Consider the following 25,550-nt stretch of genomic DNA (forward strand, 5'->3'; position numbering starts at 1 on the left):
GCCGGGCGTTGCCAACAAGCCAACAATGATCGAGATGCTTCAAGCAGCCGACCGGCCGCAAGAGTTAAACCTCCTCCGCGCTGTAGCTGAGGTTGCGATAACCGCCAAAGCCACTGTCGTGCTTGGGGGCGTCTCAGGCGCAGTCCCTGCAAGAAAACCCAACCCCTCAGGGTTAAACCACGTCGGGCCGGCTAGATAGGTGGTTTGCTCTGATCTCGCGCCTCTCTTGTCGGCCCCTGATATGTGCAAGGATAGCTTCCCGTCGCTGCCGGCCCCTCATGGTCTTCGAATTGTCGATTCCCTTGCGCTCAGGTAGATCGGTCTAACTGTTACTTCCCGCTCCTGGTAGCCCAGCCCTCTCTGCTAGCGCGAGGTATTGGGGCACGAAATAGGAGGTGTTTAGTCCAGCTATTAGTCACCCGTGGCTTTCTTGTCATGCGTTGTACGTCGACCTCTGCGACTCTGCACATGCAACCTTTGGAAGCCTCAATGTCATGGAGTCAATCAGGCGACAATGCGCGAAGCTGGACAAGAGTATAGCGGAGTCGGGCTTTGGTCGCTTCTTCCGTTTGGATGGATCCGGCCACGTAAGTTGAACCTGCAATGGGAACATTCGGCCCATATTTGCTAACCGATGGTGTAGAGCAAAGAAGTCAAGAACACGCGGTTCTTGTCAGAGATTCGGGCCGGTTTGACCACCTTCTTCACCATGTCCTATGTCATATCCGTCAACGCGGCCATCCTGACCGACTCCGGTGGAGCTTGCAAGTGTAACGACCCAAGGGATAGGACATGCGCAAACAATAAGGAGTACCAGGATTGTCTTCTCATCCTCAACCGCGATCTGATTACTGCAACGACTGCGGTATCTGCCTTTGGATCTTTCTTCTTTGGTTTGATCACCAACCTCCCTGTCGCATTAGCCCCTGGAATGGGTCTGAATGCCTATTTCGCGTATCAAGTGGTTGGGTACCATGGCACCGGTTCCGTCTCGTACGGTCTGGCGCTCACGGCGGTTTTTACGGAAGGCTTCATTTTCGTCCTGCTGTCTCTCCTCGGAATGCGTCAGTGGCTCGTCCGGTTGCTCCCAACTTCGTTAAAGGTCGCCGCTGCTTGTGGTATCGGGCTCTTCCTGGCTGAGATTGGTTTGTCGTATAATGCGGGGATTGGAGCAATAACGGGCGCGACGTCGACGCCGCTAGACTTGGGCGGTTGTCCTCAGCAGTACCGCAACGCACTTGGCGAATGTAAGAGCCACAAGATGCAAAACCCATCGGTAAGACCACTTTGAGTTCACGAGTCAAGTGTCGAGTTCTGACCAGGTCTAGCTTTGGATTGCCATCTTCTGTGGTGGTGTCTTGACTGCTGTTCTTATGGCGTACAAGATCAAATCAGCCATGATTATTGGCATACTTGTGGTGTCCGCGATTTCTTGGCCGTAAGTGTAAATGTTGCTGCGATTGTCGTCTCTTCAAGCAGTTGTCTAACCCCTTGGCAACGCCAGGCGATCGACGTCATTCACATACTTTCCCCACACACCGGACGGCAACGTCAGGTTCGATTTCTTCAAACAGGTAGTCACCTTCCATCCCCTGAGAACCACGCTCAATGCGCTCGAGTGGGATGTCAGTGCCTCACCTGGACACTTCGTACTGGCACTGTTTACCTTTCTATATGTCGACATTATAGACTGCACCGCAACGTTGTACAGTATGGCCCGCTTTTCCGGTGTTGTGGATGCTTCGACAGGGGATTTCCCGCGCTCCACACTCGCATACTGTACCGACGCCGTGAGCATCGCTTTCGGGTCCCTCCTTGGCGTATCCCCAGTAACTGCGTATATCGAATCCGGTGCTGGTATCGCCGAAGGGGGTCGAACTGGCATTACCGCGATTACGGCAGGGCTCTGCTTCTTCATCACCCTGTTTTTCGCACCGGTATTTGCGTCGATACCTCCATGGGCCACGGGTTCCACGGTCATTTTGGTTGGAGCCATGATGGTACGCCAAGTTACCGCCGTCAACTGGAACTATATCGGAGATGCCGTACCCGCTTTCGTAACCATCATCTTCATCCCCATGTCATACTCGACCGCATACGGAGTTATTGCGGGCATGTTGGTTTATGTCGCCATCAACGGGCCGCTGTACCTAATTCGGCTCATTACCTGCGGGCACGTTAGGCCCGTTGACGAAGAGCGCCGGGAGTACTGGAGTTTCGGCAAGTACAACGCGGGCGACAAGCCGCTTTGGTTCGTCTCGTTGGGACGCAACATTGCAGATCGCGTGGGAGGAGGCAAGACGCGCCACCCGGACGTCAAAGTGCGCGAGGTCTCCAGTCGAGAAACACTGGAAGAGTTCGCGGCCAAAGGTGCTGAAATACCCTTGGGTGACGTTCGCTTCAGCGGAAGTACTCATCAGGGATCAGATCGGTCGACGCAAGACAGTTCCGCCGAATCGAGCAACGTTGCTGCAAAGCTCGCCGCCAGCTTGGGAGGAACTGGAACCAGCCACGTCAAAGTCGAACGTCGAAGCCCCTCTCCGCCTTCAAATCCGGGAGACGGAAAGTCGGAACGCGAGGACTTTGATCTACGTCAATTCCGCGTACCACCGCGGGATTCTTCTTGAATGACTCCAGTACATTCGAGATGTGTACCGCGCCGCCTTTGATCAGGCGATTCAAATTCTGGCTTCTAATGCCTTGTGCATAGTCGTAATTAGGTTGGAGGTTTAGAAAGATTAGGGAAGGATGCCTCGTACGATATTTGCGGTCAACATTATGGATGCCTTGGGTTTGTACAGTTGCCGAGGCCGGAACTTGAGTTGGTTTACCATGGCGAGAAGAGCCATTTTCATGACGAAGCGACAACGAGGAGTTTACCTTGGCGTAATGTTGGAATGAATAACTACTCTACAAGATTAGCCCACTTCAATCTGCAAACTGGCGAGTTGGCGTGGTCAAATGAAAAGTCTCCACAGTTGAAGTCCACCCCAAGCATGGAAGAAATTCGAAGCTCGCCTTATCCTTGTCGATTGGCAAGTTGGGGAGCACTTCCCAAAAGAGCTAGTTGTTTACAGCCAACAGATCAATACAACCTACCGAGCCGAATCTGCCTTCCCAGTTTAGAGAGCAACAACGCCGACAACGCCTAGAATGCTTTTTTCCCGCCTGTCCGATGCTCAAGCGCCTTCTCCGCGAATGTTGTGTGCTGTTGAACTTATTTTCCAGCATGTCTCCGAGCCTTCCCTGGCCTCTTCTTGGCTGCGGCTCCCTGTCCCTTCATCTTCTTCACCGAGAATCCTCTCATGTCGGTGCTGCTCTGCGCGTCATTGCTTTTGGCAAAGCGCTTCTTGCCTCCGAAGCCGAACTTGGCATCCTTCTTTGCCCTCTTAGTATTAGCCACACCATTGGCGCGGCGGGCTGCTTTGTCTTTCTTCTCCGTCTCGGCAGCATCTTCAAGGGCGACGTCGAACATGTCGTTTTCGTTTTCGTTTTCGAGGTCCGCGCCCTGGCGCTCTGTTTCAACCGAGTCAGCCACAATTTTGCAGATTGAGCAAAGAGACTTACTTCGCTTCAACACGTTAATCTTCTCCAGCGTCTCACGCTTGGCCTTGTCGCGCTCCTGCTGCTTCGCAACCTGAACTGCCTTGCCAAACTTCTTGAGGTCGCGTTGCTTGCGAGCCTCGGTCGACGCCTGCTTGCTCGCCGCCTCATCAACCAGCTTTTGCTTGATTTTGCCCATGTGTTCATCACTCTTGACCATCTCAGCAAAGAAGTCATTCGGGCGCGAGAAGGGCACGCCTTCTTTCTTCAAAAGGCCACGAGCCTCCTTCGCTGCCGCAAGCGCCTGTTTGTAAAAAGCCAGTTCCCGGTTCAGATCATCGTTGGTGTCCTCGACCTCTATAGGCTCAGCGCTTGTAATGGATTGATGCTCGGAAAACGAAAGCTTGGAGGTCTTCATCTCGATTCGCTTGACAGCGGCCATAAGTGCGGTGGTATTGTTGATGGTGAGTTTTTGGTGAGGAATTATGTCGCCCTTTTCGTCCGACGCCACGGACTCCAGGTCAGACAGAGGCACGTCCTCGTCATCTTCGTCGTCTTCGTCGTCGTCGATTTCCTCAAGCTCATCGCCGCTAGAATCCGAGTCGCTATTTTCGAGCCTCGAGAGGTCAACCTACGAAGGCGAGTTAGATAAACAAGCTGTATAGACGTGAGGTTGCGGAGGACCTACATTGGATGCGTCCTCCTCGTCGTCGCTTTCCTCCTCAGACTCGGATTGTTCATTCTTTTTTGCGACCTTCGCTTCCGAAGTCTTGCCTTCTTTTGCGGCGCCAGTTACCCCAACACCTCCAGCTTCGATATCCTCGCTGCTATCATCCTCATCGTCCTGCTCGGGTTGCTTCTTGGTCTTCTTCTTCTTCTCAGCTTCCTTGCGCATGCGCTTTTGCTTTTCCTGTTTGTAGTCGAAACCCTTTTCCTTCTGGAGGGCGTTGAGGAGTTTGCTACCGCTCGGCTTGACCATGGTGATCGGATACGGAGGAGATCCGGATTGCAAAGGTTGAGGGTCTTGGTGGGGTGGGGATGATGGCAGGAGTTGGTTTTTGCGATTCTGAAATTTTTGGAGAAACGCGATCAACAGGTCTTGGCCGACGCTCACCGCCCTCGGCGAGCTCGGTGGGGCCGTGCGCTGTCCTGGGGGACATCAGCCCCCGACTCCAGCGCTCCATTGTTCTCACCCATCAGGGCCTCGTCCATCTCTCAGTCTACCAGATTGCTGCCCTGAAAACGATAACGATCGCGATTAAGAAATCATTCCTCGAACTCTGCCGCTTGCAAGCTCCTAAATCCTCAACATGTCGGACCGCGTAGAGACAACCACCCCTAGCAGCTCGGTACTACGCGGCATGTCCTATCACTTGAATTGTGTGCTAACAGAAGATACTATAGGACTCCGAAAGCGGCTCTGCTGAGCTGACAGCCGTTGTTGATGATCTGCTGAACCAGTTATCGACTAAGTTCCAGGGCATATCGAAAGAGCTGCTTGACAAGAGTGAGTGCCGGAGCGCATATTTCTTTCGCACCCCCCTGCCGCAGCTCTCATCCATTGAGGGCATCCAATTTGAATTAGGACTCTGGGACTTTCATGGCATGCCGTTTATATCTTGTCTGCTGCTTCACCATTCTACAATCATCGCTTTCAATTTTGTGAAAGAGCAGTGGACTTCATTTCCTCCTGCTCCATGACTAAGACCCTGGCTGACCGCAACCTTTCTTCGCCACCGCAGTGGACGACATGTCTCGCCGACTCGACGCGTTGGAGTCTACCATTCAAGGCGGGGGCCCATCAGAGGGTTCCAAGAGCGAGAGTGACAACGGCTCCTAGCGACTCCGTCCATCCGTCACACCTCCGCTGCTCCGCACCTCGTACCGTAATGATCGGCCCCTCCCGCTCTCCCGTCCTTTCGAGCCTCTCACCTGGTCCTTTTCCGCCTGGTTCTAGACCGCAGTCCTTGACTCGGGTACTCATCAGGTGCAACCCGCAAATCGTCACTTTTCTGCTTGGCCGACAAACTCTGCGTAATTCTTTCGATTCGTGGGTCCTCCAAAGCAAGAAGAATGCGCAGGGCATGATACGAATTTTCGGATACTTTGGAAAATCAGCGCGCACGCACATCGTCATGATCCTTCTTCACGCAACAATATCACGGAGCGGGATTACGCTGCCGTTGATGGCGCAAGGCGTTTTGACTTTACCAAGCAGTTGCTTATCTGGCTTCTCCAATCGTCTTCTGTCCAATAAGCTTGAATGATTGCCGACCTCCTCAAAAGCGAAAGAGCATCATGGTGCACTCTCTCCAACGCCTTGTCGCCTTAAAATGGTAACTTGGCAGTCGTTTTCACACCGGAGCCACACTTGGCATCGCTTTCAACAATAGCGATCGCGGCCGGGCGAGCGAGACTTCAGCCCTGTCACATCCGCAAAACTACCAAGACAGCCCATCACCCATCAACCACATCCGCCTTCCAAAAGCAACGATAGCATAAGCATGGATAAGCAAATGCGAGCAAGGGCCAGCCCGACAATGGATATTGACTTGTGGAACATTAATATGTTGGACAACTAGGTCTCCATGTCTAGCACATTGCAGCGAAGGGGCTGGAACCGGGAGAAGCAAGGGTTCTATTTAGGATTGGGGTCCGGGACAAGCTAGGTTAGCTGGCGCAGCGCACTGAACACACCTTACCCGCACACTCACCACGCTCCTTACGCTGCACATGTGTTTTCTTCGTCTTTACCCAGCTTTCTGTCTCGCTGGAGCTCGCGGTGTGCGTTCTAGATCGCCGTATGCAGGTACAGCTTACTGGGTTCATCGCCGACTACCAGAGTGACGGGCTGTCCGTCGAGACCACTAATAGTCAACCCTTACTACAGTAACTTCACTCTGCAAAATCGACAGTCTCTTCTCAACGCAGCCATGGACCGTCGCGAATCACTGCTCGCCGCCCGCCAGCCAGTCACCAGCCAGCCCATCAAGCATCTCGAGCACCCAGCCAGCCAGCCAGCCACCACCTCGCAGCACAGTCGACTGACCAGCAAACCCCCTGCCTGATCCAAGTACGCAGCACCTATTGCACGGCTCTCGACCGGTGGCCGGTCCCAAACCCACCAGGATACAGCGGGACACGCGCACTTAGCCGCGTCCCCGGCCCAGCTCCCTGTGCCTGTCCATCCATATTGCTTGCTTGCTTGCGAGCTAGCTAGCTACCTGGGCCCCCTTCCCGCCTGCCTCGGAGCCGTGACTAAACACGTTTCGAACACTAAATCGCACCACTCGTGTTGATCTGCCTCGCTCTCTCTCCTTTTTGGGACAGCCAGCCAGTCAGCCCACATAAAGTCAAGTCAAGCTGGTCGGTCTGGTCTGGTCTGTGCGTGTGTTGCGTGCTGTGGCTGCAGTAACCAAGTTCGGTGGCTTGCTGCACCATCAGAGTACAGCCTTTCGCCGCGGCTCCGCGACTCGACTCGACTCTGTGACCAACGCTTCGATAAGCATGTCCTCTTTCTCACCCTCACACCTTCGCGCTTACTTTGCGCTTTATGGTTCGCGCTCGCGGGCCGGTCTTTGAGTCTAACTGACGCCCTTCTCTTTGGGACCGAGGGTCGGCGATTGCGCAATGTTGTAACTATTTGCGGCGACGGCTGGCAGGGCGTGTGTGTTGGTCTTCAGCCTTGTGAACTGGTTGACCGAGGCCATGGCTAGTCGATGAGAGTGGACCTCTCGAGGGGATGGACGTCGCGATGCAGCCTGGCCGCAGGCACGCAGCCCGTCGCTGCGGGAGCGAGCTCTACGGAAATGTGAAACGAGACCTTCGCGGCTATGTGTGATGGAGGGTGAGTTCAGTTGGCTGAAGTCCTCGCGATATGGATGCTGTGAAGGTGTAGATAGGATAAAAGGCGAGGGCCGCCGCATGCTGTGTCGGGCTGGAGTGGGAGTCAGTCAGGGGCGGCGTGAATATGGGCAAAGCAGCGGATGTGAAGACTGAAGCTTGATAGCAGACAGCATCCACGTTATACTTGTTGTTGTGATGCCATCTTCACGATGAACTAGAGGCTATGCGTAGCATGATAGCTTACGGCCATGCTGTAGTCAACTAGGGGGGGGGTAAACACCTCGATAGAGGATATCACCTACAGAAAAGAAAGCGTACTAACCACGGTAACCACCCATTCTACATCTTTCATTAAATTCAACTACGCATATCCACAGCCTCCTTACACAATAATACCCCAGCACCTACCCTATCTCCTAACGCCCATTATACCAATAATCCCATAGTACAGGGTTACTCGCCCAATTTCTCTCCATCCCATCCCATCCCATCACATCACACCGCATCCTATCCAGCCCAAAGCGCTCTAGTCAGGCACCACCACCACCAGCACCACCACACCCTGACACATGCATGCACACATGCCTGCCGCGCCAGGCATCATTTCCACCACCCACACCACCCTCCGTTTACACTTATACGAGGCAGCGTGCGCATCGCGAGCTCTCTCCTCCACACATTCTCAAAGCACTCAACGACCAGCCAGCCCCGTCCGCCGCTCGCATGCCCCCCTGTTTTCCAAGCTGTGTCATGTTGGTAATGAACGGGGTGTTTTTGTTTACGAATCCCCTTTTTCGTTATGCGTTAATGCCCTGGCTGGGGTTTTTCGCTTCGTCTTTTTTCGTACGCTGGAGCTGTGGGGTTTGGGTCTCTTGCACCCCCTTTTTTGCAATTTTTCCCTTTCCTTTTCTGGCTCTGAGCAGGAGGGGCTGAGCGTCCGGCGAGAGGAACAACAGACAGACGGACGGTCTGTCAGACTGACTGGTCCCGTCACGTCAAGCAACAGCCCTACACACAAGCCCAGCCTAATGAGTTTTTTTCGGCAGCAGCGTGCAAAATCCGCACGGGTAGTACATGTCACAGGCGGCATTTCCAAGGCACCCGAGTCATCGCAACAGCAGGAGAGAAGGCATTGTTGATTTAGAGGTATTTGCCTGGTATCTAGCTTCTCGACTATCGTCTGTTCTGCGTAGCTCTGCGTGTGGTGGCTTCGCTGCAGGCCCTGAGCGGGCCAACAGAGTCAAGCCAGCTTTCCAGCAATCCTTTCTCCCCTCTGCAGCCGACATTCCCCCTATGCTGCTGACACCTCGACGCAGCCGCCGCCCTTCGCAAGCTCAATACTTCAGGCTGACGTAGCCCCGGCGCCGCACTGCGCGCACACGAGCCGATGCCCCGCATCCAACGCCTTCGCGTTGAACTTCCTGCAGCCGCAGCCGCGACAGAAAACGGCGTCGCCTTCGCCTTCGACGCTGCTGTCCGCCTCGCTGCTGAGCTGACTGACGAAGCTCGCGCTGGGATGCGGCGCCGGCGCCGGCGCCGGCTGCTGCTGCTGCTGCTGCTGCTGCTGCTGCTGCTGCTGCTGCTTCTGCCCCTTCCACGTGGGATGGACGTTTTCCTGCCGATGGTTGCCGTTGACCTCGCGAACGGCGTCGCCGTGCGGATTCGTCGACGATCGCTGCGATCGAGGGACGGGCAGTGACGGTTGAGGCGATTGCGGCGACGAATGGGAACCCAAAGCGCCGCCGGAAGTTTGGGGACGAAGGTTGGAATCTGAGCGCTTCTTGGCGGGGGCGGCGGCGGCGTTTTCGTGTAGGTGGTGGTGATGGTGCTGGTTCGGCAGAGGCGGCGGAGTGCCGTTGTCGATGCGAGCGTGCGATGATCGCGCAGAAGCAATGCTGAACCGGTTGGGAGACGCACTTCGGCCGCCTCCCGTCTTGCCATTCCTGATGCTGCTTGCGCCGCTGCCGGCTATATTCTGGCGCCACGAAAGTATGCGATCGGATGAAGGTTGCGTATCAGTGGTCGCTGTCGAGTCCCGCCTGTTGCGATTACTCGACTGTGTCTTGGTGGAGTTGCTGCGGCGTACGCCGATGCTGAATCCCATGCTTTTGCCCGACCCAACAGTCTTTCGAGAAAAGACGGAGCCGGCGTCCCAATTGTCATGGGCATTTTTCCTCTTGACGAACGCGCAGTCCTGGCGGAACACTTTGATGCATCCCGTATAGTCTGCAGTCACAATGATTTGACCGTCAGTGTGCGCCGACCTCGCAATGTAAGCTGGCGTTTCCTGCGCTCGTTTGAAATTGCTGGCTTTCGGGGTTCCTTGGACGCTTCCGTTTTCCGAGTTTGGCTTTGAAGATACGGATTCGGTGCGGCTGACAAGAGTCACGGGCGGAGGATTACACAGGTCGTATACGGGATCTTCGGAGCCACTGAGGAGTTGCCGCGTCTTCGTAGGGGCCATAATGGCGCACGTCGCGATTGAGTTGTGAGCTTCAAACATTTCCACGGGTCTCTGGTTTCTGTTGTCGCCTTCGGTAGGGCCCGTTGACCAAATGTAGGCTTTGTGGTCCTCACTTCCACAAATCACGTACTTGGCGTCATCACTGAACGAGGCTCGTATTTGGCTGTAGTTGTTTTCTTGACCTCGAAATTTGATCTCCAGTCCCTTGTCCCGGAAACTGTATAGCCGTATTCTGGAGTCATTGCTCGAGACTAGCAGTTTGACCTCCCCGGCTGTTGCTCCTGGCGTTGTTTGCATTACTTGGATGCCTGTGATTTTGCTGCCTTTTGAATTCTTCCCGCGGTTTGATTTGACGTGTAATTGCGTCTGATATTTCAACCCGTCCGTGTCGTAAAAGAGGCACAGTCCGTTGAGCGTACCGGCGACAGCTGTCTTGCCGTCGGGCGTGAAGGATACCGCCGTAATCATTTCTGGAAGTTGGTTCCAGAATGCCACACTCTTGTCGGGGATACTCCATAGCCTCAATTTCGTGTCCAGGGATCCGGCGAGGAAGAATCGGTCGTCCTTGGGGTGAAACTGGATCGACGGTACAAAGTCTGCGTGCTTGAACGTACAGAGGCAATCCGGCCTGCTGATGTGCCAGAGGCGAACTGTCTTGTCCATGGAAGAGGAGAGCAGGAAGTTGTTCTGCTAATGTTAAAAAACCGTCGCATGCGTAAAACATGGCCCACATACCTTGCTCCAGCTCAAGTCTAATATCGTTGATTCGTGTCCCTTGTATTCCCTAAACGTCTTCTTTTGGAAGACAGGTGCGTTGAGATGCAATCCCGAGCCGTCTAAAGACCCGTTGCCAACCTCCTCGGCCTGCTCATGCGCTGCGCGCTCTTCTGGGTTTGCAATTACCGCCCATACCCGTACAACCTTGTCCTGTCCGCCCGCAGCGAGGTATCTCCCATCCTTACTAAATTCCAAAGCCCACACTGGGTTGTCCGAAGCCTGCCTCGGGGGGTTGCCGCTTCCCGATCCTCCGCTCGTGGTTTGTCTTTGATCCTCTTGTCCAGGGGGTTTTGTGCGTAGTTCTTGCGCCAGGAACACACGATCAAACTCCTTTTCCTTCTTGAACTTCGCCCGGATCTTGATATAACGTGGAGGTTGCGGATGGCGTGGGCTGTATCCAAAGTTGTCGATGGGTTGCGAGAAGAGTTCAGCGTCCATGCCTTCGGGTCGGAATACGCTCGAAGCGTCATCGTCGGCAATCTGGAAGGCAGCGTCTTTCTTCTTATTGCCGATGAATCGACTCAGAAATGACACTCCTTTCCTGCTTGGACAAATAGGGAGTCGTCAGCGTCGGTACCAGATCGTCAGTACGGCTTACGTTTGCATGACTAGTGTAATTGGGAACAATCAAAGCTTCAACTCCCGACTCTGCCTTAAATGTGGATCCAACCGAACAGAGACGCGCTATAAATAAGCGGCGGGAGATCAATGCGAGCTTACTTTTTCGAAGGAGCCAAAGACGCGGCATCGCTCTTGTTCACTTCTCTCGAGGTTTTGGGACTAGCCGCGTTGTCGGTCGTCGCGTTGGCCGCGTCTTCAGTCGCGGAGCGAAACTTTTGCAGAACGTCGGTCTGGGTGTTTGTACGCTTGAATATTTGCTGCATTGGAGCGGGTTAGAGGACGGAGGCTGAAGAGTGGGGTAGCGATGGCGACATGCCTGCGAGAGAGGATCTATGGGTGCCTGCGATTCAACCATGGCGATTCCCTCGTCCTTGTCGGCCGGCGGTTGCTCTTTCGAAGGGCGGGTGCCTGTGGAGACTTGGTCCTTGGAAGTGTTTGACTGGGACATGTTTCCGCTCGACAGTGATCGGGCTAGTGGTCGAGTTAGTCTGGGTTCTCAGCCAAAATCAAGCTCCCTCTCGTACTCGAGCTTGCCGGTGTAATGCGACCCCCATCGTCGAAAGCATTGTCAAGCGGCGACTCGGCCGGAGCGGCGCTCAAGGGGGCGTATTCGCGACTATGCGTATCCGTAACACGGATCTTGGGCAGTGCGTCGGACATGTTGAAGGCGTGGCCTGTGTGGTCTCGGGAGATGCTCTGAGGGGCAGCGTCGGGGCCCCAGGGTCATGATGCGCGAGCGAATTGACCGCCGAGGATGTTTCAGTAGGGCGAGCGCAGACCGGCGTGCAGCGGACAGGTGGAGAGAAGGAGGAGCGGTGGCATCATCTGGAGTATGATCGTGAGGAAAGGCGGCAAGGGTGGTGATGGTTCCTGTCTTGTGTTAAATGAAAGCTAATTCCAGGTTGCCTTGCGGAGGGCGATGATCGTACACGTCCAGAGTCCGGTTGCGCCGGGTGACGTCCGTCGCTTGGCAGCACGGAGGATCGATCCGACGGGAACACCTCACCATCATCCATCACCCATCATCCATTCCACCTCTAGGCTGCAATCCGCACGGCACGTGGTCTCGTAGTGGTCACGTCTGCTCAATTGGTATCTACGTATAGCCTCATCGTCCGGAATCTGTTACTCCAATGGATCATGCCCGTCCAGTGTTCCCCACCCTAGTCCGAAAACGCCGTGTCCGTGAAATACAACAAATGCTCCAGCGCGCATCATGTGCTACGCTTGCCCACTAGAAGGAAACAAACGCCACAATCCAAGTGGAGAGTAAGCCGCCTACTGTACAATACGTCGTCATTGGTTGAAAGAGAATGGCGAGTCGCTCAAAAGTCCTCGTCGAAGGCAAAGTCACCCGACATGGTGGCCGGAGCGCCGTTCGACGTCTCGGGCTTCTTGTTGCTCTTCTCCATGACACCGGCCTTTTGGTAGTCACCAACCCGCTTCTCGAAGAAGTTGGTCTTGCCGTTGAGCGAAATGTTCTCCATGAAGTCGAAGGGGTTGGTCGAGTTGTAGTACTTCTTGTTGCCAAGCGCCACCAGCAGGCGGTCGGCGACAAACTCAATGTACTGGCACATGAGGCCGGAGTTCATGCCGAGCAGGGCAACGGGGAGAGCATCAGTGAGGAACTCTTGCTCAATCTCGACGGCCTCGATGATGATCTTCTGAACGGCCTCGGGCGAAGGCTTCGACTTGATATGAGAGAAGAGCAAGCAAGCAAAGTCGGTGTGCATTCCCTCGTCGCGAGAGATGAGCTCGTTGGAGAAGGTGAGACCAGGCATCAGGCCACGCTTCTTGAGCCAGAAGATGGACGCGAAGGAGCCGCTGAAGAAGATGCCCTCGACGGCGGCAAAGGCAATCAGACGGGATGCGAAGGTTGAGTTCTTGTCACAGATCCAGCGGAGAGCCCAGTCGGCCTTCTTCTTGATGCAAGGAACTAGGACGCGTCAGTAAGACGAGCAGGACAGTACAATTGATGGCACATACTGTTGTCAATGGCGTTGAAGAGGTAGTTGCGCTGCTTGGGCTCGCTAATGTATGTGTCGATCAAGAGCGAGTAGGTTTCCGAGTGGATGTTCTCCATCATAATCTGGAAACCGTAGAAGCATCGAGCCTCGGGAATCTGCACCTCGGAGCTGAAACGCTCGACCAAGTTCTCGTTGACAATGCCGTCAGACGCGGCAAAGAAGGCGAGAACGTGGGAGATGAAGAAGCGCTCATCGTCGTTCAGACGCTTGTTCCAGTCGTGAAGGTCCTTGGACAGGTCGATCTCCTCGGCGGTCCAGAACGAGGCCTCGGCCTTCTTGTACATTTGCCAGATCTGTAGCGATGTTAGCCCGAGTTTTCGCGTCCCACTTTACGCGTCGACGCGTCGAAACACGAACCTCGTGGTACTTGATGGGGAACAGCACGAAACGGTGCGGGTTCTCCTGGAGCAAAGGCTCGTGGACCTCGTCCTTCTTGATTGTGGGCGCCACGCTGGGGTGTTCTTCATTGTCCTCGGGCAGGTCTTCGAGGTCGGGGATGCCGACGATGGGACGGGCGACCGAGTCGTCGTAGTCTTCAGAGAAGTCGAGCTTCTTGGGGGTCGAGTCGTTCATGTTGAGAGCCTCGACTGCAGCGGCAGCCTGCAAAATGGCCATTAGCATCGAGTCGAATTGGACGCGTCTTGGGGCTGAAGGGGCGGCGGCGAACCTTCTTGGAGGGGGTGACCTGAGCAGACATGACGAGACGTCTGGATGCGAGTGAAGCAAGGTGCAGATTCGAGGCAGAGAGGGGTGAATTGACGTGGAATGAGGATGCTGGATGAGGATGGCGGATGGGTAAAGAGGAAGAGGAAGCGCGGGCGGCTTTATGGGAAGATTCTCGCTTGGCGACGCGCTAGCGTCATCGACAACGCGTCGGGGGAGCAAAACAGTCTCCCTCCACTCACAGGCCCTCAACCGCCCGCCCTGACCACCGCGATGCCGCTCGCCCAGGCATCAACCGCCCGACCACGGAGCCAGACCTGACGCATCGACGCTGTGCCCATTCCGTACATCCGACCCCCGGACCCAGTCTTAGCTACGGTACTGTGCCTCGACGCGTTGAGACGCGTCTCCCAGCCGCTGTCTGTCATCACAACATCCAATTCATCTCACTGTGACGCCAGCCTCCGACGAGAACCATGGTTGAATTTGGTCAGAACCAAAATACAGACCCCACCGCGACTCACAACAGCTGTCACCACTCACCAGCTAGCCAAGGCCCACCGCAAACCACGCTACCACGTTATGACCGCCTTGACAGTCTTGCCCAGCTCCATATCACGGACTGCCTCGTGCCACTCCTCCGCCCTGTACAACCGAACGAGCTTGTCTACCGGAAACCTGCCCCCCTTGAACCACGCGACCATCTTCGGCACAAACTCTGAAGGGGTGGCATCTCCCTCGACAGTCCCAATAATGTGTCTGCCACTCGTCATGTGGGGGAATACTTCGAAGCTCAATTCTTCGCCAAAGGGCGCGACGCCAACCTGCACGTACTTGCCTGCAAAACGCGTCATGGCGAGGCCTTTTCTGATGATGGCCATGGCACCGGTCGCCTCAATCGTCACGGCCGCGCCATACCCGTCCGTCAGGGCTTGGACTTGCTTGACAAGCTCGTCCAGATTGTCCATATTGGACGTGTCGATGGTGTGCGTCGCGCCCAGCTCCCTCGCTACGCGCAGACGCGAATCCAGGCGGTCGACGCCGATGATCGTCGTGCATCCCTGCAACTTTGCACCCTGTTGTCTCTCAGCCACGTGCGTGCTCCAGGTCAAAAGAAACATAGGAACCCAAGAAATCTTCATACCATGATTGCGCTCAGCCCTACGCCGCCGAGTCCCAGGACCAGGACAGAGTCGTTCGGCCCGGGGCGCGTGAGATGTACGATGCTTGCGCTCCCTGTCTGGATGCCGCATCCGAGCGGCGCCAGAACCCGCAAGTCGGCATCAGACACGGTGCCCTTGACATTGACCACCGAATGCTGCTTGACAATGGTCCAATTGGCAAAGCTCGACTGCGAGAAGAAGCCGCCTCGCAGGTCTGGCGTCTCGCTCGCGTTGTCCTCTGAGAAGAACGCGTCGTACCCGAGAAAGTTCATCGGAGTCGACACGACGCAGTGCGCTGGATGGCCTGCCTTACAGATTGCACACGTCTCGCAGAAGGCGTACGAGAGCAGCACCGGGTCGCCGGGCTGTGCCACCGTGACCTTGGGGCCAACACGCTCGACATAGCCAGACCCTTTTTTTTTTAAAAAAAAAAGCCATTAGTCGCCGTCCGCTGCTCGTCTCCCATGCGTCGGCACTCACCTTCGTGGCCCTTGACTGACGGATAGTGAGTGAAGGGCGTGCCCACGGTCAGACTCCCAAACGTCACGTCCGTATGGCAGATGCCCGACGCGACGATCCTCACCACCAGCTCGTCGTCTTCTATCTCGCGCAGCCGCACCGTCTCCATCTGCCAGCCCTCACCGTCGCCAATCGGCTTGCGGCACACGATTGCGCGGGTAGAAATTGGCTCTGCCATGGCCCTTTACTCTCGGATTTCAGCTCAGTGGAAAGACGCGGCGTGAATGTGGCTGGGTCAACGATTCGAGTCGACTCTTCTAGAAAGGTCACGGTGACTCGGCGCTGCATTGATATACGTACGTCTTTACCGAACGGCTAGAAAGATAGCTGCAGCAGACGTTGTTCCTTTCCCGCGACTCGTCCCGTGCCGTCGGCAACCCCGCGCCATCTCCCTCCTCGTCCTGTTCCAGCGCGGGGTCACTTCTTCCTCGAACGCGACCACCCCAGACCCGATGAAGGGCGAAGCTGGCTAGCGGTCGGGTAGGCTCACCGTTGCTGCGGGGACTGGAACGCGGCTGTGATGGGCGGGAGGGAGTCTGTGTGGAGCTTTGCAAACTAGTTGCGTTGGCGTGGATGCTGTAGGACTGACCGACTGCTTAATCCTGAAGATTTGACGTGTCGAGAGGCTGCGGGTTTTGATGTTGCGTTCGTCTCGGTGCTGGCGACGATGCCGACCATCTTCTCTAGATTTTGCTGATACGCACAATTAGGCGGTTTGGGGGAATTCTCAGAGACCCGTCATCATCCCACCAACAACGATAACAAAACTACCACTAACGGACGACACATCATCAGTTCCAGGACAACCACCACACATACTTGTCTGCTCCACTGCCCCACTGCCCCTGTCCAGCAGAGCACCCTCCTAGAAGGAGAACTTAGGTCAGCATCTAGGAGTCGGGTATGCCATGATGCGGCAAGACACAACACGGTAGTAATGTAGAAGACAGCAGCAGCAGGCAGACGCCACGAGACAAAACGAAGAAGAAAAGTAGAAGTGCTTGTTCCGCCCTAACAGCCTCCTCCCTACGCATAAGCCAACCAGCCAGTCAATCAATTTGCCAGTCTGTCTGTGCAAAAATGAGAGTCGCCAACTTTTTGACGCGGTAACCTCCACCGCTGCGTACCCACGCAGCCATCCAGCCGTCATGAAGCGCTGACAACTCACTCCCGCTCTCCCTCCCTTCCTCTCCCTTTTCTCTCTTGCCATACCAAGCCATACCACACAGGAAAGACGTACGTACGTACGCCTACAAATCACCATCCACGATCAGCCCAGCCCCTTTCCATCCGTCCATCCGTCCATATGTATCCGCCAGCACGGCTCAACCAGACGAGCAGCCTACCCTGCCTACCATCGAAGAAAGACATGGACGAGGAGAAAGAGGACAGTGAGAGGATAGAACGGGAGAGGGGATGGGGAAATGCAAAGGACGAGGGGTAGAGATAAGACGAGGAAACCAGGACGAATGATGACGACGTACCCACAACCCTCGCCCGCACGCTGCACTATAGGTATAGGCAGGCAAGAAAGCGTGGTGGTCGTGTTGTGTTGTAGCACACACATGACCGACTGCGCAGCGTCGACCACCCACCCACTTACGGCGGAAACAACCAAGGGGGTAAGGTAAGGTGAGGTGGGTGTTGGAGCGTAGGAGTGTAGGAGGGAAGGTACACTCATACGCACGCACACGGCTCCCCGCCAGCACGTCCCGACAACAACACCAGCAGCAGCAGCAGAGTAGTATCTCGCACACCAAAACCTGAAACTTCAATGCAGGGGGCCACTAGCTGGCTGGCGGAATAATGCATAACATTTTTCGTTCATTTCCACCTTCGCCTACACGCCTACACGACCCACTCGCTCGTTCGCTCGTTCGCTATACACGTGTATATGTAAAAGGAAAAAATAAAGCGAGCGAGCGAGCGAGCTACAGCAGCAGCGGCGGCGGCGACGTGCGAGTCATATATATATATGACGACCAACCAACCAACCAACCAACCAACAGGACGAGACAGACAGACAGGCAAACTGACTGACAGACAGACTGACTAGACTCCGCCCGCCTACCACGCCACGCCACGCCAACAAACGAACCCACGATCCGATCCGATCCGATCCAGCCCCCGCACGCAAGAAGAAAAGGGGGATGATCCATCCCACCCCTCATCCCTCAAATATGCAACAAGGAAGAGAAGGCGAACGCAAAGGAGAAAAAGGGAGAAGGGGATGAGAAGAAAGTGGGAAGAAAAGAGGAAGCCTCCCGGAAAGAAAGAAAGAGAGAACGAAAGAAAGGGAAAAGATGAGCGACCGACGGAGCGCTCGCTCGCTCGCTCGCTCGCTCGTTCGCGCGGAGCTGACTGTACGACAAGGACGACGACCGAGGGAACGAAGATCAGAACGAAGAACGGAACGAAGAACAAAAAAAAAAAAAAAAAAAAACAGCATCCGCGGCGCCTGTAACGAGCACTCAATCAATCAATCAATCCCAGTGGATACATACGGCATCTGGGCTGCCCTGCTGTACCATCGTAGAAACCGCGGCACGTTCCTGAAAACCTAACTGTAGGTAGCATCTTCTTTTTCCGTCCTCCCCATACGCGACCGCCGACGACGACGACGACGACGACGACATGTACACACTTTGGTGGGAGATGTGGATGACGGGACTTTTTTTCCTTTTCTCTCCGTGTCCGATCAAATGATGATGATGAAGCAATGGTTGTTCGAGGCTTTTTTATTCTGCTGTTTGCAACGGCGCGCGCCTCGCCTCGAGCTTGGTTGGGTATCACACTTTCTCAATACATGATCCGCGTTTTCGTTGGTCGTTCGTCGTGGGGCGCATTAAAATTCCGTTACGTGTCGAGCTGAAACCTTGCCACTCATTTCGTTGTTGGGTCGGTATTCGCCAAGCAAAGGGAGTAGTTTGTCGCATTCAATTCAAAGGGCGCAAAAGATCAGGACGCTATGGAAGCTTCCGCCCTTTGGTGCACATGGTTGGCGTGGGACTCGAGGGCGCGAGCCATAACGTGGGTCACTGTTTTCGCATTAGACTTGTTTATTGTACCCGGGACGGAGAACAAACCTGGCCAAACCGCGGACCTCTCCATCATGTAGGCCGTCACGAGCAAGAGTTTGCTTCCAAAACCAAAGTTGGCCAACGACGGCATGCCGAGCATGGTTGGGGATCCTAAATTCCTTCCATCCAGCGTGATTTTGATCTCAGCGTTGCTGACAATGTCGCCGATTTTTTGCAACAGCTTAATATCCTCGTCTTCTAACAGCATGATCGCAGGCACCTGGGTGAGATCGATTTCCGTCTTGCCCAGAATGCCCATGTACCGACCGACGCGCTCCTGAACTGTTGCGACCCATTCCGCCAAAACCTGGGCGCAGTCAAACGTGCACATGGCCGACTGAATGGGGAGCTCCCGAGACGTAAAGTCCGCAAATGTTACCCCCAGCTTATCAGACATGGACAGCGAGTCTGCAGCGTAGAAGGCAGCTTTGCGGAGATGACGCTCCCGCTTGGTTGACTTGGCGGAAGAGAAACCATTGGACATGTCGTTCGGCTCGCCAAAGTTGACCATGATTTCTCCGGGCGAGTCCCTTTGTGGCACACTGGGATTGGCGTTCGAGTCTGACGAACCATCGGAATCAGTCTCGGCGTGCTGAATAATTTCGTCGCCGCGAGCGAGCTCCTCGGCCATTGCATCAAAGTCCCGCGCCCAGAACCGTTCTTTCGATCTCGCTAGGCTGACAAAGAGGCGGACATATGCCAGGTCGAGGAGCGGGATGCTGTCGGCGGGGAGCGGACCGTAAGGATTTGGGCGTTCCAAACTGTGGTGAGGGTTCGCCCTCCACGCACTTTGCCATGCTTTGAGAGCAGGCTCGATCTGGTTGTGCATCTGCTCGGTTTCCGCTGTTGACCATTGCCTTCCATTGTGCCTTTGCCGAGTTTCCCAAATGTAGACGTGAAGGGCGTTGATCAAAACGTAGCAGCCAAACGTGCTCGGCTTCAGTAAGCTTTCCAGGACGCCATCCCGCTCGCCCCATTTGCGCTGCCTGTCGCTCGCTGTGAGCAGGATGGTAAGTGCGTCTGCAAAGGCTGTGCCCTTTTGGCTCGCAATCTGCGGGCCCCCCAATCCGGCCCAAGACTGAGCACTTTCGGCAGCCCACAAGTTTTCTTCGCACGGCAAGTCGAGATGAAGTTCTGAATTGAGGATTCGAGGCGCGTGGTTGTAGGCTGTGACGGTAAGACTGGACAAAACAAACACGGCGTACAGGGTCCGTTTTCGCTCCTCCTGAGTTTTCCATCGGATCCAGTGGGCATGGTCATCTCCACTCATCCACGCATCAACCGGCATTCCGTCCTCTCCCATGTGAATATCGTGCTCGCCACTTCCGTCGTTACGCGGCGACAGGCCTGTGAATGGATCTTCAAGGGGTTGATCCAGGTTGGCCGCCTTTGCGAGGCTGACCAGGGCAGCGCAATGAGTGTAGGCAACGTCATTGGCTTGTTTGTCGCCACACTGGTGCCCGTAGATGAGGTTGAGAAGCATCGACTGCACAAGCCATAGTGGCGTTGTGTGACTGAATGCGTCATGCATCGGATTGAGCCCGTTGACAGCAGCGGCGAGATCCGCTCGTCGGCGCTCCTCGAGGTAGAAAAGAATCATCTTTTTGGCAGCCTCGAACAACTCCTTTCCAGCCGCGGGCTCATACTCGTACAGCGCACCAATGGCAGCCATTGCCAAAATCAAGCACTCTCCCCCACCAATGGTGCCTCCTTGACCAAATGTCGACGCGCGAGCGTTGCCCAAGTGCAAAGGGGAATCGAACGACAGGGTTGGAATGTGCAGGAACGGCAGGTGCGGATGAAAGTATTGTATGTAGGCATTGACGAAACGTTGCAAATCGCCAGTGCTTGGTAGCGCGGGAAGTTGTGACATGGAGCTGACGCCAGGCGACAAGGGTGAACTGATTGCCGGGTGCGAGTATTTACGCTGAATGGGACTGCAATTCATCGCCTGCGAAAGGCTCATGAGGAGGGACTGGCGAGTGGCATCAGTGATTGAATCAGTTGATACGGAGGTCACCGAGCTTTGTCGAGCACTGCCGTTAACTGAGGAGGAAGCTATACTTGTGCTATCAGAATTGAACGTCTTCGTCCCGTGGAAGTAATTATTGGACATGCCCGGAATGGCGCCTGTTGTTGGACTCATGGCATGTATCGGCGGTGGGGACGAGAAATAAACGTCGCGTTGATTGTTTGGATCTTGGAGTTGCTTGGGAGAGACGGTGTGGAGTGGGTCCATGAACTCGGGGAACACGGCGTTCATGGCGTCCATCTGGGCCGAACTGGTATCAATCATGGAGCTGGCGTTGAGCGAGTTCCCCCACACGCTGGACGTCGAAGCGTCGCGGTTAGACCCGTCGACCATGATTTCGCTGAACCCACTCTGGCTAGCAGTGCTGATTGCTGACGGCGAAGACTCGTCCACGGCAGCCTCGCTGGGGCCTGCGTCGAGGTTCAATGAACTTTCGAGACCAGCCATCCAGTCAAACTCCTCGTCCTCAAACCCAGTGTTGGCGCTCAGCGGGTGGAACTGAGAAAAGGGAGACATTTGAGCACCCAGAGCTCCACTAAAGTGGAGCTGTGCCGGGTTCACGGTGGAGCCCGCAAACAGCTTGTCCAAGTCCATTACGTGGTCTATCCCCGGGATCGGAGCGGTCCGCAGGCCGCCGCCGAGGCCAACTCCAAGGTGGGTGTCAATCTTGGGCAATCCGTGGGGTGTATGTCCATTTTGTTCCATCGGGGGCTGCATCCTCCCAAACTCAAAGTTGTGGGACCCTGGGAAACCGGAGAGACTTGGGTGATGGCTGTGGCCCATTGGCATGCCTGGTCCTCTGGCAGCCGGAGTGGTGGTAGTTTGGGCCGCAAGGAAACTGTTCAGCGCAGAGCCATCAACGTGGCTGATGGTGTTGGCTCTCGGCCTCGCCGGAGGAGCACCTCCAATGCCGACGCTCGCATTGCTGGCAATGGAGCTTTTCCGCACCTTGTTGTTCGTGGCGTGTGTGGGCAGCCCGGTAGTGCTCTCACGACGACCGTTTCTCGGCCTCGACGACGCCGCTCCAGCCTGGTGCAATTTCTGTTGGTGCCTGAGGAGGAGATCCCGTCTCGCAAAGCATCTCGAGCACTGGGGGCACTCGAATGGTTTCTCCTTGGTGTGGGAACGCTCGTGACGCTTGAGGTGCTCCAGTCTCGCAAATGAACGACCACAGGTGTTGCAGACATGAGGCCGTGGCTTGTCGGTTTTGGGAGGGGGAAATGACGCAGTGGGAGGAGCCTGCGAGGCTTCGGGGTTGACTGGTGGGGTGGAAGCTGGCGAGGAACAATGGCGGGTCAGCAAAGTAGACGTCAAACGCAGAGCGTCGCGCAAGCGGAGCTTACCCTTCAAGTCCAGAGGAACATCGGCGGCACCATTTGCACCGTCAATGGTCCCAGGGGCTGCCATTTTTCGGGTAGCTCAGAGGGACTGGTGTGGTTATTGTGGAGACGAGTGTAGCAGGCCAGTCAAAGAGTCAATCGCCAGCGGTGCGTCCGGGAGCATCCAATGGCAATGCAGGCCGCAAGAGGTGCCTTGGGCGGCCAGGTCGACTTGAAAGAGAGTGTGGGCGGCGAAAGCAAGAGTACGAGGCAGCGAGCAGGCTGAGGGCGGCTCGCGCAGGCGGGAGCGAGGGCTGTGGGGTGGAGCGAGGCCAACAGGATGGCTGCGACTGGCGGCATGGCGACCAAGTCAGTTGGAGGATCAATGCAGAGGGAAACGAGGGCGGAGGGTACCTTTGCAGAGGAGCGTGGTGGTGTCGAAGCTGGTCGACGTCGAGGCGGGCGTGACTCGAGCGAGGCGGAGTTAAGGGTAGCGAGCAGCTGTCAAGGCCGAGTCGATGGGGACGGCGGGGCTCTTGGGAGCTAGGCTGGTGGCGCGCGGCGGACAATGGGCGGCGGCGGCGGAGTGGTAGAGCAGAGCAAGGCAGCGCGGGGGCGCGCGGAGGGACTCGTTGGACGTGGTTGTCGTCGGGTGGTTATGGTATAGAGCAGAGAAGAGGTGGTGGTTGTGGTGGTGGTGGTGGACCTGACGGACGGGTACGCGCGACCCGTCTGAGCCAAGCAGGTAAGAGTAAGGTAGTCAGGTGGGCCTCTGCTAGAGTAAGGTAAGGTAAGGCAAGGCAAGGTAGTAGGTAGACTTTTGCTCGCACTTAACCTCCGGCCTACCCGCGCAGGTTGTCGATGGTGGAATGAACGGGCTCGGCACCAATCAAGGCCCGACGTGCTAAGTGATTGAGCAGAAGGGCAGGTCGAAATATTGGCGCGGGACTGACTGAGAAGAGCGATGGGATGGACGTCTCACTCGCTCTGGCGGACTGCACGTCTACTTAGTCAATTGGCACCGGGAGACGCATCATGCCAGCCCGCGACAGGGTTGCGCTGCACGCCCATCCGCCCTCGGGTGCTTGCGCTCGCCGGTGGTGCCCCAGTTGCAGGGAGCGCTGGCCGACGAGCTGCTACCTTTCTGACATGAGGCAAGCCGTTCCTGTGCCTTCGCCCCCGGCTCCAGGTCCACAAAAGCTCTGCAAGCTATTTCCCGCCCGTCGAGCATGCATCGAGGTAGTCGACGACCAAGCCGCCGCCGATGGCAGCCTCGCCGTCCGTCTACATCGGACATGGGAAGCCATCAGCTTTTCCGACGTCGAGCGTGGATTCCCCGTTCAGCAGGCCGCGAGCGCAAGCCACCGACGGCGAGGGCGAGGGCGAGGGCGAGGGCGAGGGCGGCCATGTGCCTGAAGGCTGAAGGGACCGACGGGCGACGGCGCAGAGAGAGAGAGGCAAATATGGCGGATTCTGGGGTAAAAATACAGAGACCGGGTTTTTTGCTGCAACTGGCCACTCTCCGCCCCTCGTGACTTTACCCCGGAATTGGCCGCCCGGCGCACCAAGTGGCGCGCGCGCTGAGCTGGACCGGCCGGGGGCATGAGGACGGGAACTAGAACCGGACTGCAACTGCAACTGGGACCGGTCGTTGCGAGGTGAGGTGAGGTGAGCGACATTTGGTGTTGACGACGTACGTGTTGACACCAACCGTCGCATCGCCACACGGACAGGACCTGATTCGTGACGTGAAGTCTGTCGCGACGTTGCAGAAACGGCGCCTCGCCAAGCCCTCGAGACACGTCTTGACCTGGGCTTCACGGGAGAAACGGCCGAGGCAGTTCTGCTCGCAGTTCAACACCTCTCTTGTTCCCCTTTGCTGTGGGCCGTCATTACGCATGTCGACGCCGCACATGACCGCCGGCCGGAAAAATGGCGCAAGGATCCGACATCCATGGCATCCATTCAAGAGACCACCCAGTCCAGTCCAGTCCAGTCCGGCCTAGTCTAGCACGAGCTCTGCTGCGCTGCGCTGCGCTGCGCTGCACTGCCCTGCCTCTCGCCTTGCTTGCCCACTACAGTACAGTCTTGCCAGCCTCCCTGCGTCCATCCCACAACTCTCTGCTCTGGTATAAGCCGCCTCGCTGTAGGCCAAGCCCCGGCTCTACTCGATAGGCCTAGCCGTGCCTTGACGTCGACCTGGAGCCAGGCAGTTCATGCGCAGCTCGCAGATCAGGGTTTGCCGCCATCAGTCGACGTCCTCTTGAAAAGAGTCAGTCGTGCAGTAGCGCTGCTGCTCGACCCGCTTCAAATCAGGATACAACGGGGAACCTCCTCGATGCAGCCTCTCCATCTTGCAAGCCTCGCCTGCATCATCAACTGCTCTCAACTGCTGCTGCTCTGCTGCACGTCAGGTCATTGCAGCTGTTGCCAGGGTGCTGAAACCAACATGCCTCATCACGTCATGTCTGTCTTGTGGGTCCATCAGATAGGGTCGATACATACATAGCTATGGATACAGTACGTACACACCAACGAAACCTCTCCGAGGCCCCACCTACTCGTTTGAGACGCTCGTATCGTTGCCGACTCGCCCTCTGTGAAGAAGCCGTTTGTCAGCCCAAGAGGCCGAGATGCTCACTCACCCTGCCTGCCGCGTCGCTCCTGGGTAACCTCTTCCGCTCCACTGTACTCGGAGTCACGTCCATTTTGGACGCTGATGGCCCGACGTCCAACCAGGCCTCGCCGCTCTGCCATCGGCTTCGACCTTCCCTCGTTTCCAAACGCTATCGTCGGAATGCCCAATCGCAACTCAATGCCTCAGGCCAGCTCCTGTCGACATATAAATCCCAATTGCACCCAACTGCAGCGCCGCCTTGCCAGGAACCAGTGCCACGCTGGAAATCACATCCCGACCGCCACCCAGGTGCCACTGGACGGCGTGTGCTGCCGGCCGTCACGGTTGCCTCGCTGCAAACTTGCAATTGATTGTTTACGAACCTCTGTTGCACGCCCAAAAACTCTATTTCGCGGAGGACGAAGAAAAGGTCGGAAAAACTCCCAAAAATCAATCATGGCCCGTCTGATTGGCCGCCTGTAACGCTGCTCGCGCGCTGCTGCCGTGTCTTCGTTCCTATGCTTCAGTTGTGCGAGTATGCTGCTGCGCGTAAGCCGGTTTCAGCCGATCAGACTCGAGCCCTCAAGCGCCGTGCATCACGAGGCAGCTTTTTCAAATGGATTTCCAGTAGTTCAGCCCGCCGTCGACCTGTTGTCGACAAGAGAACCGGGGCGTTCGCTGCAATGCCATTATTACCCATGCTTATCCAACAAAGTCGTTGCCGCCCTGGGCTGCCTCGAGCGATTCTGATATTGCAACGCCTCATCTGGACTTGTAGACCGACCTGGATAGTCTGCTGCGCTAGGAAAAGTCGCTTCGGACAATGTCTCAACTCTACGTAATCTTCCAACCCGTGTGCCCACAGGCGCTTTGCGCACG

General features: G+C 56.1%; 7 protein-coding genes across 7 annotated transcripts; 2 read left to right on the forward strand and 5 right to left on the reverse strand.

Annotated features, from left to right (window-relative positions):
• Positions 1-494: 494 nt before the first annotated feature.
• J3D65DRAFT_648672 (permease family-domain-containing protein) lies at positions 495-2,631 on the forward strand (the record flags this gene model as incomplete). Its single annotated transcript, XM_066802404.1, has 5 exons — positions 495-587; positions 644-1,276; positions 1,329-1,438; positions 1,505-2,251; positions 2,358-2,631. The coding sequence occupies 5 exons, from the start codon at positions 495-497 to the stop codon at positions 2,629-2,631; spliced, it is 1,857 nt and encodes a 618-aa protein (XP_066650014.1).
• A 252-nt stretch (positions 2,632-2,883) lies between these two features.
• On the reverse strand, positions 2,884-4,598 carry J3D65DRAFT_642380 (eukaryotic rRNA processing protein EBP2-containing protein). Its single transcript, XM_066801983.1, has 3 exons — positions 4,232-4,598; positions 3,568-4,174; positions 2,884-3,516 (listed from the first exon to the last, which is right to left on the reverse strand). Exons 1-3 carry the CDS (start codon positions 4,520-4,522, stop codon positions 3,218-3,220), a joined length of 1,197 nt encoding a protein of 398 aa, XP_066650015.1. The 5' UTR covers positions 4,523-4,598; the 3' UTR covers positions 2,884-3,217.
• A 145-nt stretch (positions 4,599-4,743) lies between these two features.
• J3D65DRAFT_642381 (uncharacterized protein) lies at positions 4,744-5,293 on the forward strand. The gene is made up of 2 exons (XM_066801984.1): positions 4,744-4,892; positions 4,948-5,293. The coding sequence occupies exons 1-2, from the start codon at positions 4,854-4,856 to the stop codon at positions 5,242-5,244; spliced, it is 336 nt and encodes a 111-aa protein (XP_066650016.1). The 5' UTR covers positions 4,744-4,853; the 3' UTR covers positions 5,245-5,293.
• Positions 5,294-8,449: 3,156 nt separating this feature from the next.
• J3D65DRAFT_642391 (WD40-repeat-containing domain protein) lies at positions 8,450-12,159 on the reverse strand. Its single transcript, XM_066801985.1, has 6 exons — positions 11,776-12,159; positions 11,568-11,722; positions 11,351-11,508; positions 10,589-11,171; positions 8,962-10,540; positions 8,450-8,940 (listed from the first exon to the last, which is right to left on the reverse strand). The coding sequence occupies exons 1-6, from the start codon at positions 11,909-11,911 to the stop codon at positions 8,732-8,734; spliced, it is 2,820 nt and encodes a 939-aa protein (XP_066650017.1). The 5' UTR covers positions 11,912-12,159; the 3' UTR covers positions 8,450-8,731.
• Positions 12,160-12,320: 161 nt separating this feature from the next.
• J3D65DRAFT_642395 (ribonucleoside-diphosphate reductase-like protein subunit M2) lies at positions 12,321-14,067 on the reverse strand. The gene is made up of 4 exons (XM_066801986.1): positions 13,946-14,067; positions 13,636-13,878; positions 13,238-13,571; positions 12,321-13,187 (listed from the first exon to the last, which is right to left on the reverse strand). The coding sequence occupies exons 1-4, from the start codon at positions 13,973-13,975 to the stop codon at positions 12,577-12,579; spliced, it is 1,218 nt and encodes a 405-aa protein (XP_066650018.1). The 5' UTR covers positions 13,976-14,067; the 3' UTR covers positions 12,321-12,576.
• Positions 14,068-14,317: 250 nt separating this feature from the next.
• Positions 14,318-16,263, reverse strand: J3D65DRAFT_642399 (chaperonin 10-like protein). Its single transcript, XM_066801987.1, has 3 exons — positions 15,585-16,263; positions 15,086-15,516; positions 14,318-15,017 (listed from the first exon to the last, which is right to left on the reverse strand). Exons 1-3 carry the CDS (start codon positions 15,799-15,801, stop codon positions 14,514-14,516), a joined length of 1,152 nt encoding a protein of 383 aa, XP_066650019.1. The 5' UTR covers positions 15,802-16,263; the 3' UTR covers positions 14,318-14,513.
• Positions 16,264-18,581: 2,318 nt separating this feature from the next.
• Positions 18,582-22,142, reverse strand: J3D65DRAFT_562156 (fungal-specific transcription factor domain-containing protein; the record flags this gene model as incomplete). Its single annotated transcript, XM_066797551.1, has 2 exons — positions 18,582-18,661; positions 18,710-22,142. The coding sequence occupies 2 exons, from the start codon at positions 22,140-22,142 to the stop codon at positions 18,582-18,584; spliced, it is 3,513 nt and encodes a 1,170-aa protein (XP_066650020.1).
• Between the last annotated feature and the right edge of the window lie 3,408 nt (positions 22,143-25,550).

This window comes from Phyllosticta citribraziliensis, assembly GCF_038025025.1.
Source record: "Phyllosticta citribraziliensis strain CPC 17464 chromosome Unknown J3D65scaffold_16, whole genome shotgun sequence".
NCBI classification, from domain to species: Eukaryota; Fungi; Ascomycota; class Dothideomycetes; order Botryosphaeriales; family Phyllostictaceae; genus Phyllosticta; species Phyllosticta citribraziliensis.

Excerpts from the sequence above, each read along its gene's own strand:
- J3D65DRAFT_642380 (XM_066801983.1), bottom strand. The coding sequence starts at position 4,522 with ATGGTCAAGCCGAGCGGTAGCAAACTCCTCAACGCCCTCCAGAAGGAA. Across the intron at positions 4,175-4,231 it reads ACGAGGAGGACGCATCCAAT|GTTGACCTCTCGAGGCTCGA; the intron begins GTAGGTCCTCCG and ends TCGCCTTCGTAG. Across the intron at positions 3,517-3,567 it reads GATTAACGTGTTGAAGCGAA|AGCGCCAGGGCGCGGACCTC; the intron begins GTAAGTCTCTTT and ends CGGTTGAAACAG.
- J3D65DRAFT_642381 (XM_066801984.1), top strand. The coding sequence starts at position 4,854 with ATGTCGGACCGCGTAGAGACAACCACCCCTAGCAGCTCG. Across the intron at positions 4,893-4,947 it reads CAACCACCCCTAGCAGCTCG|GACTCCGAAAGCGGCTCTGC; the intron begins GTACTACGCGGC and ends AAGATACTATAG.
- J3D65DRAFT_642391 (XM_066801985.1), bottom strand. The coding sequence starts at position 11,911 with ATGTCCGACGCACTGCCCAAGATCCGTGTTACGGATACGCATAGTCGC. Across the intron at positions 11,509-11,567 it reads CCATAGATCCTCTCTCGCAG|CAAATATTCAAGCGTACAAA; the intron begins GCATGTCGCCAT and ends GCTCCAATGCAG. Across the intron at positions 10,541-10,588 it reads TAGACTTGAGCTGGAGCAAG|AACAACTTCCTGCTCTCCTC; the intron begins GTATGTGGGCCA and ends TAACATTAGCAG.
- J3D65DRAFT_642395 (XM_066801986.1), bottom strand. The coding sequence starts at position 13,975 with ATGTCTGCTCAGGTCACCCCCTCCAAGAAG. Across the intron at positions 13,572-13,635 it reads TCCCCATCAAGTACCACGAG|ATCTGGCAAATGTACAAGAA; the intron begins GTTCGTGTTTCG and ends ACATCGCTACAG. Across the intron at positions 13,188-13,237 it reads CTTCAACGCCATTGACAACA|TTCCTTGCATCAAGAAGAAG; the intron begins GTATGTGCCATC and ends GACGCGTCCTAG.
- J3D65DRAFT_642399 (XM_066801987.1), bottom strand. The coding sequence starts at position 15,801 with ATGGCAGAGCCAATTTCTACCCGCGCAATCGTGTGCCGCAAGCCGATT. Across the intron at positions 15,517-15,584 it reads GTCAGTCAAGGGCCACGAAG|GGTCTGGCTATGTCGAGCGT; the intron begins GTGAGTGCCGAC and ends TAAAAAAAAAAG. Across the intron at positions 15,018-15,085 it reads TAGGGCTGAGCGCAATCATG|GGTGCAAAGTTGCAGGGATG; the intron begins GTATGAAGATTT and ends GAGAGACAACAG.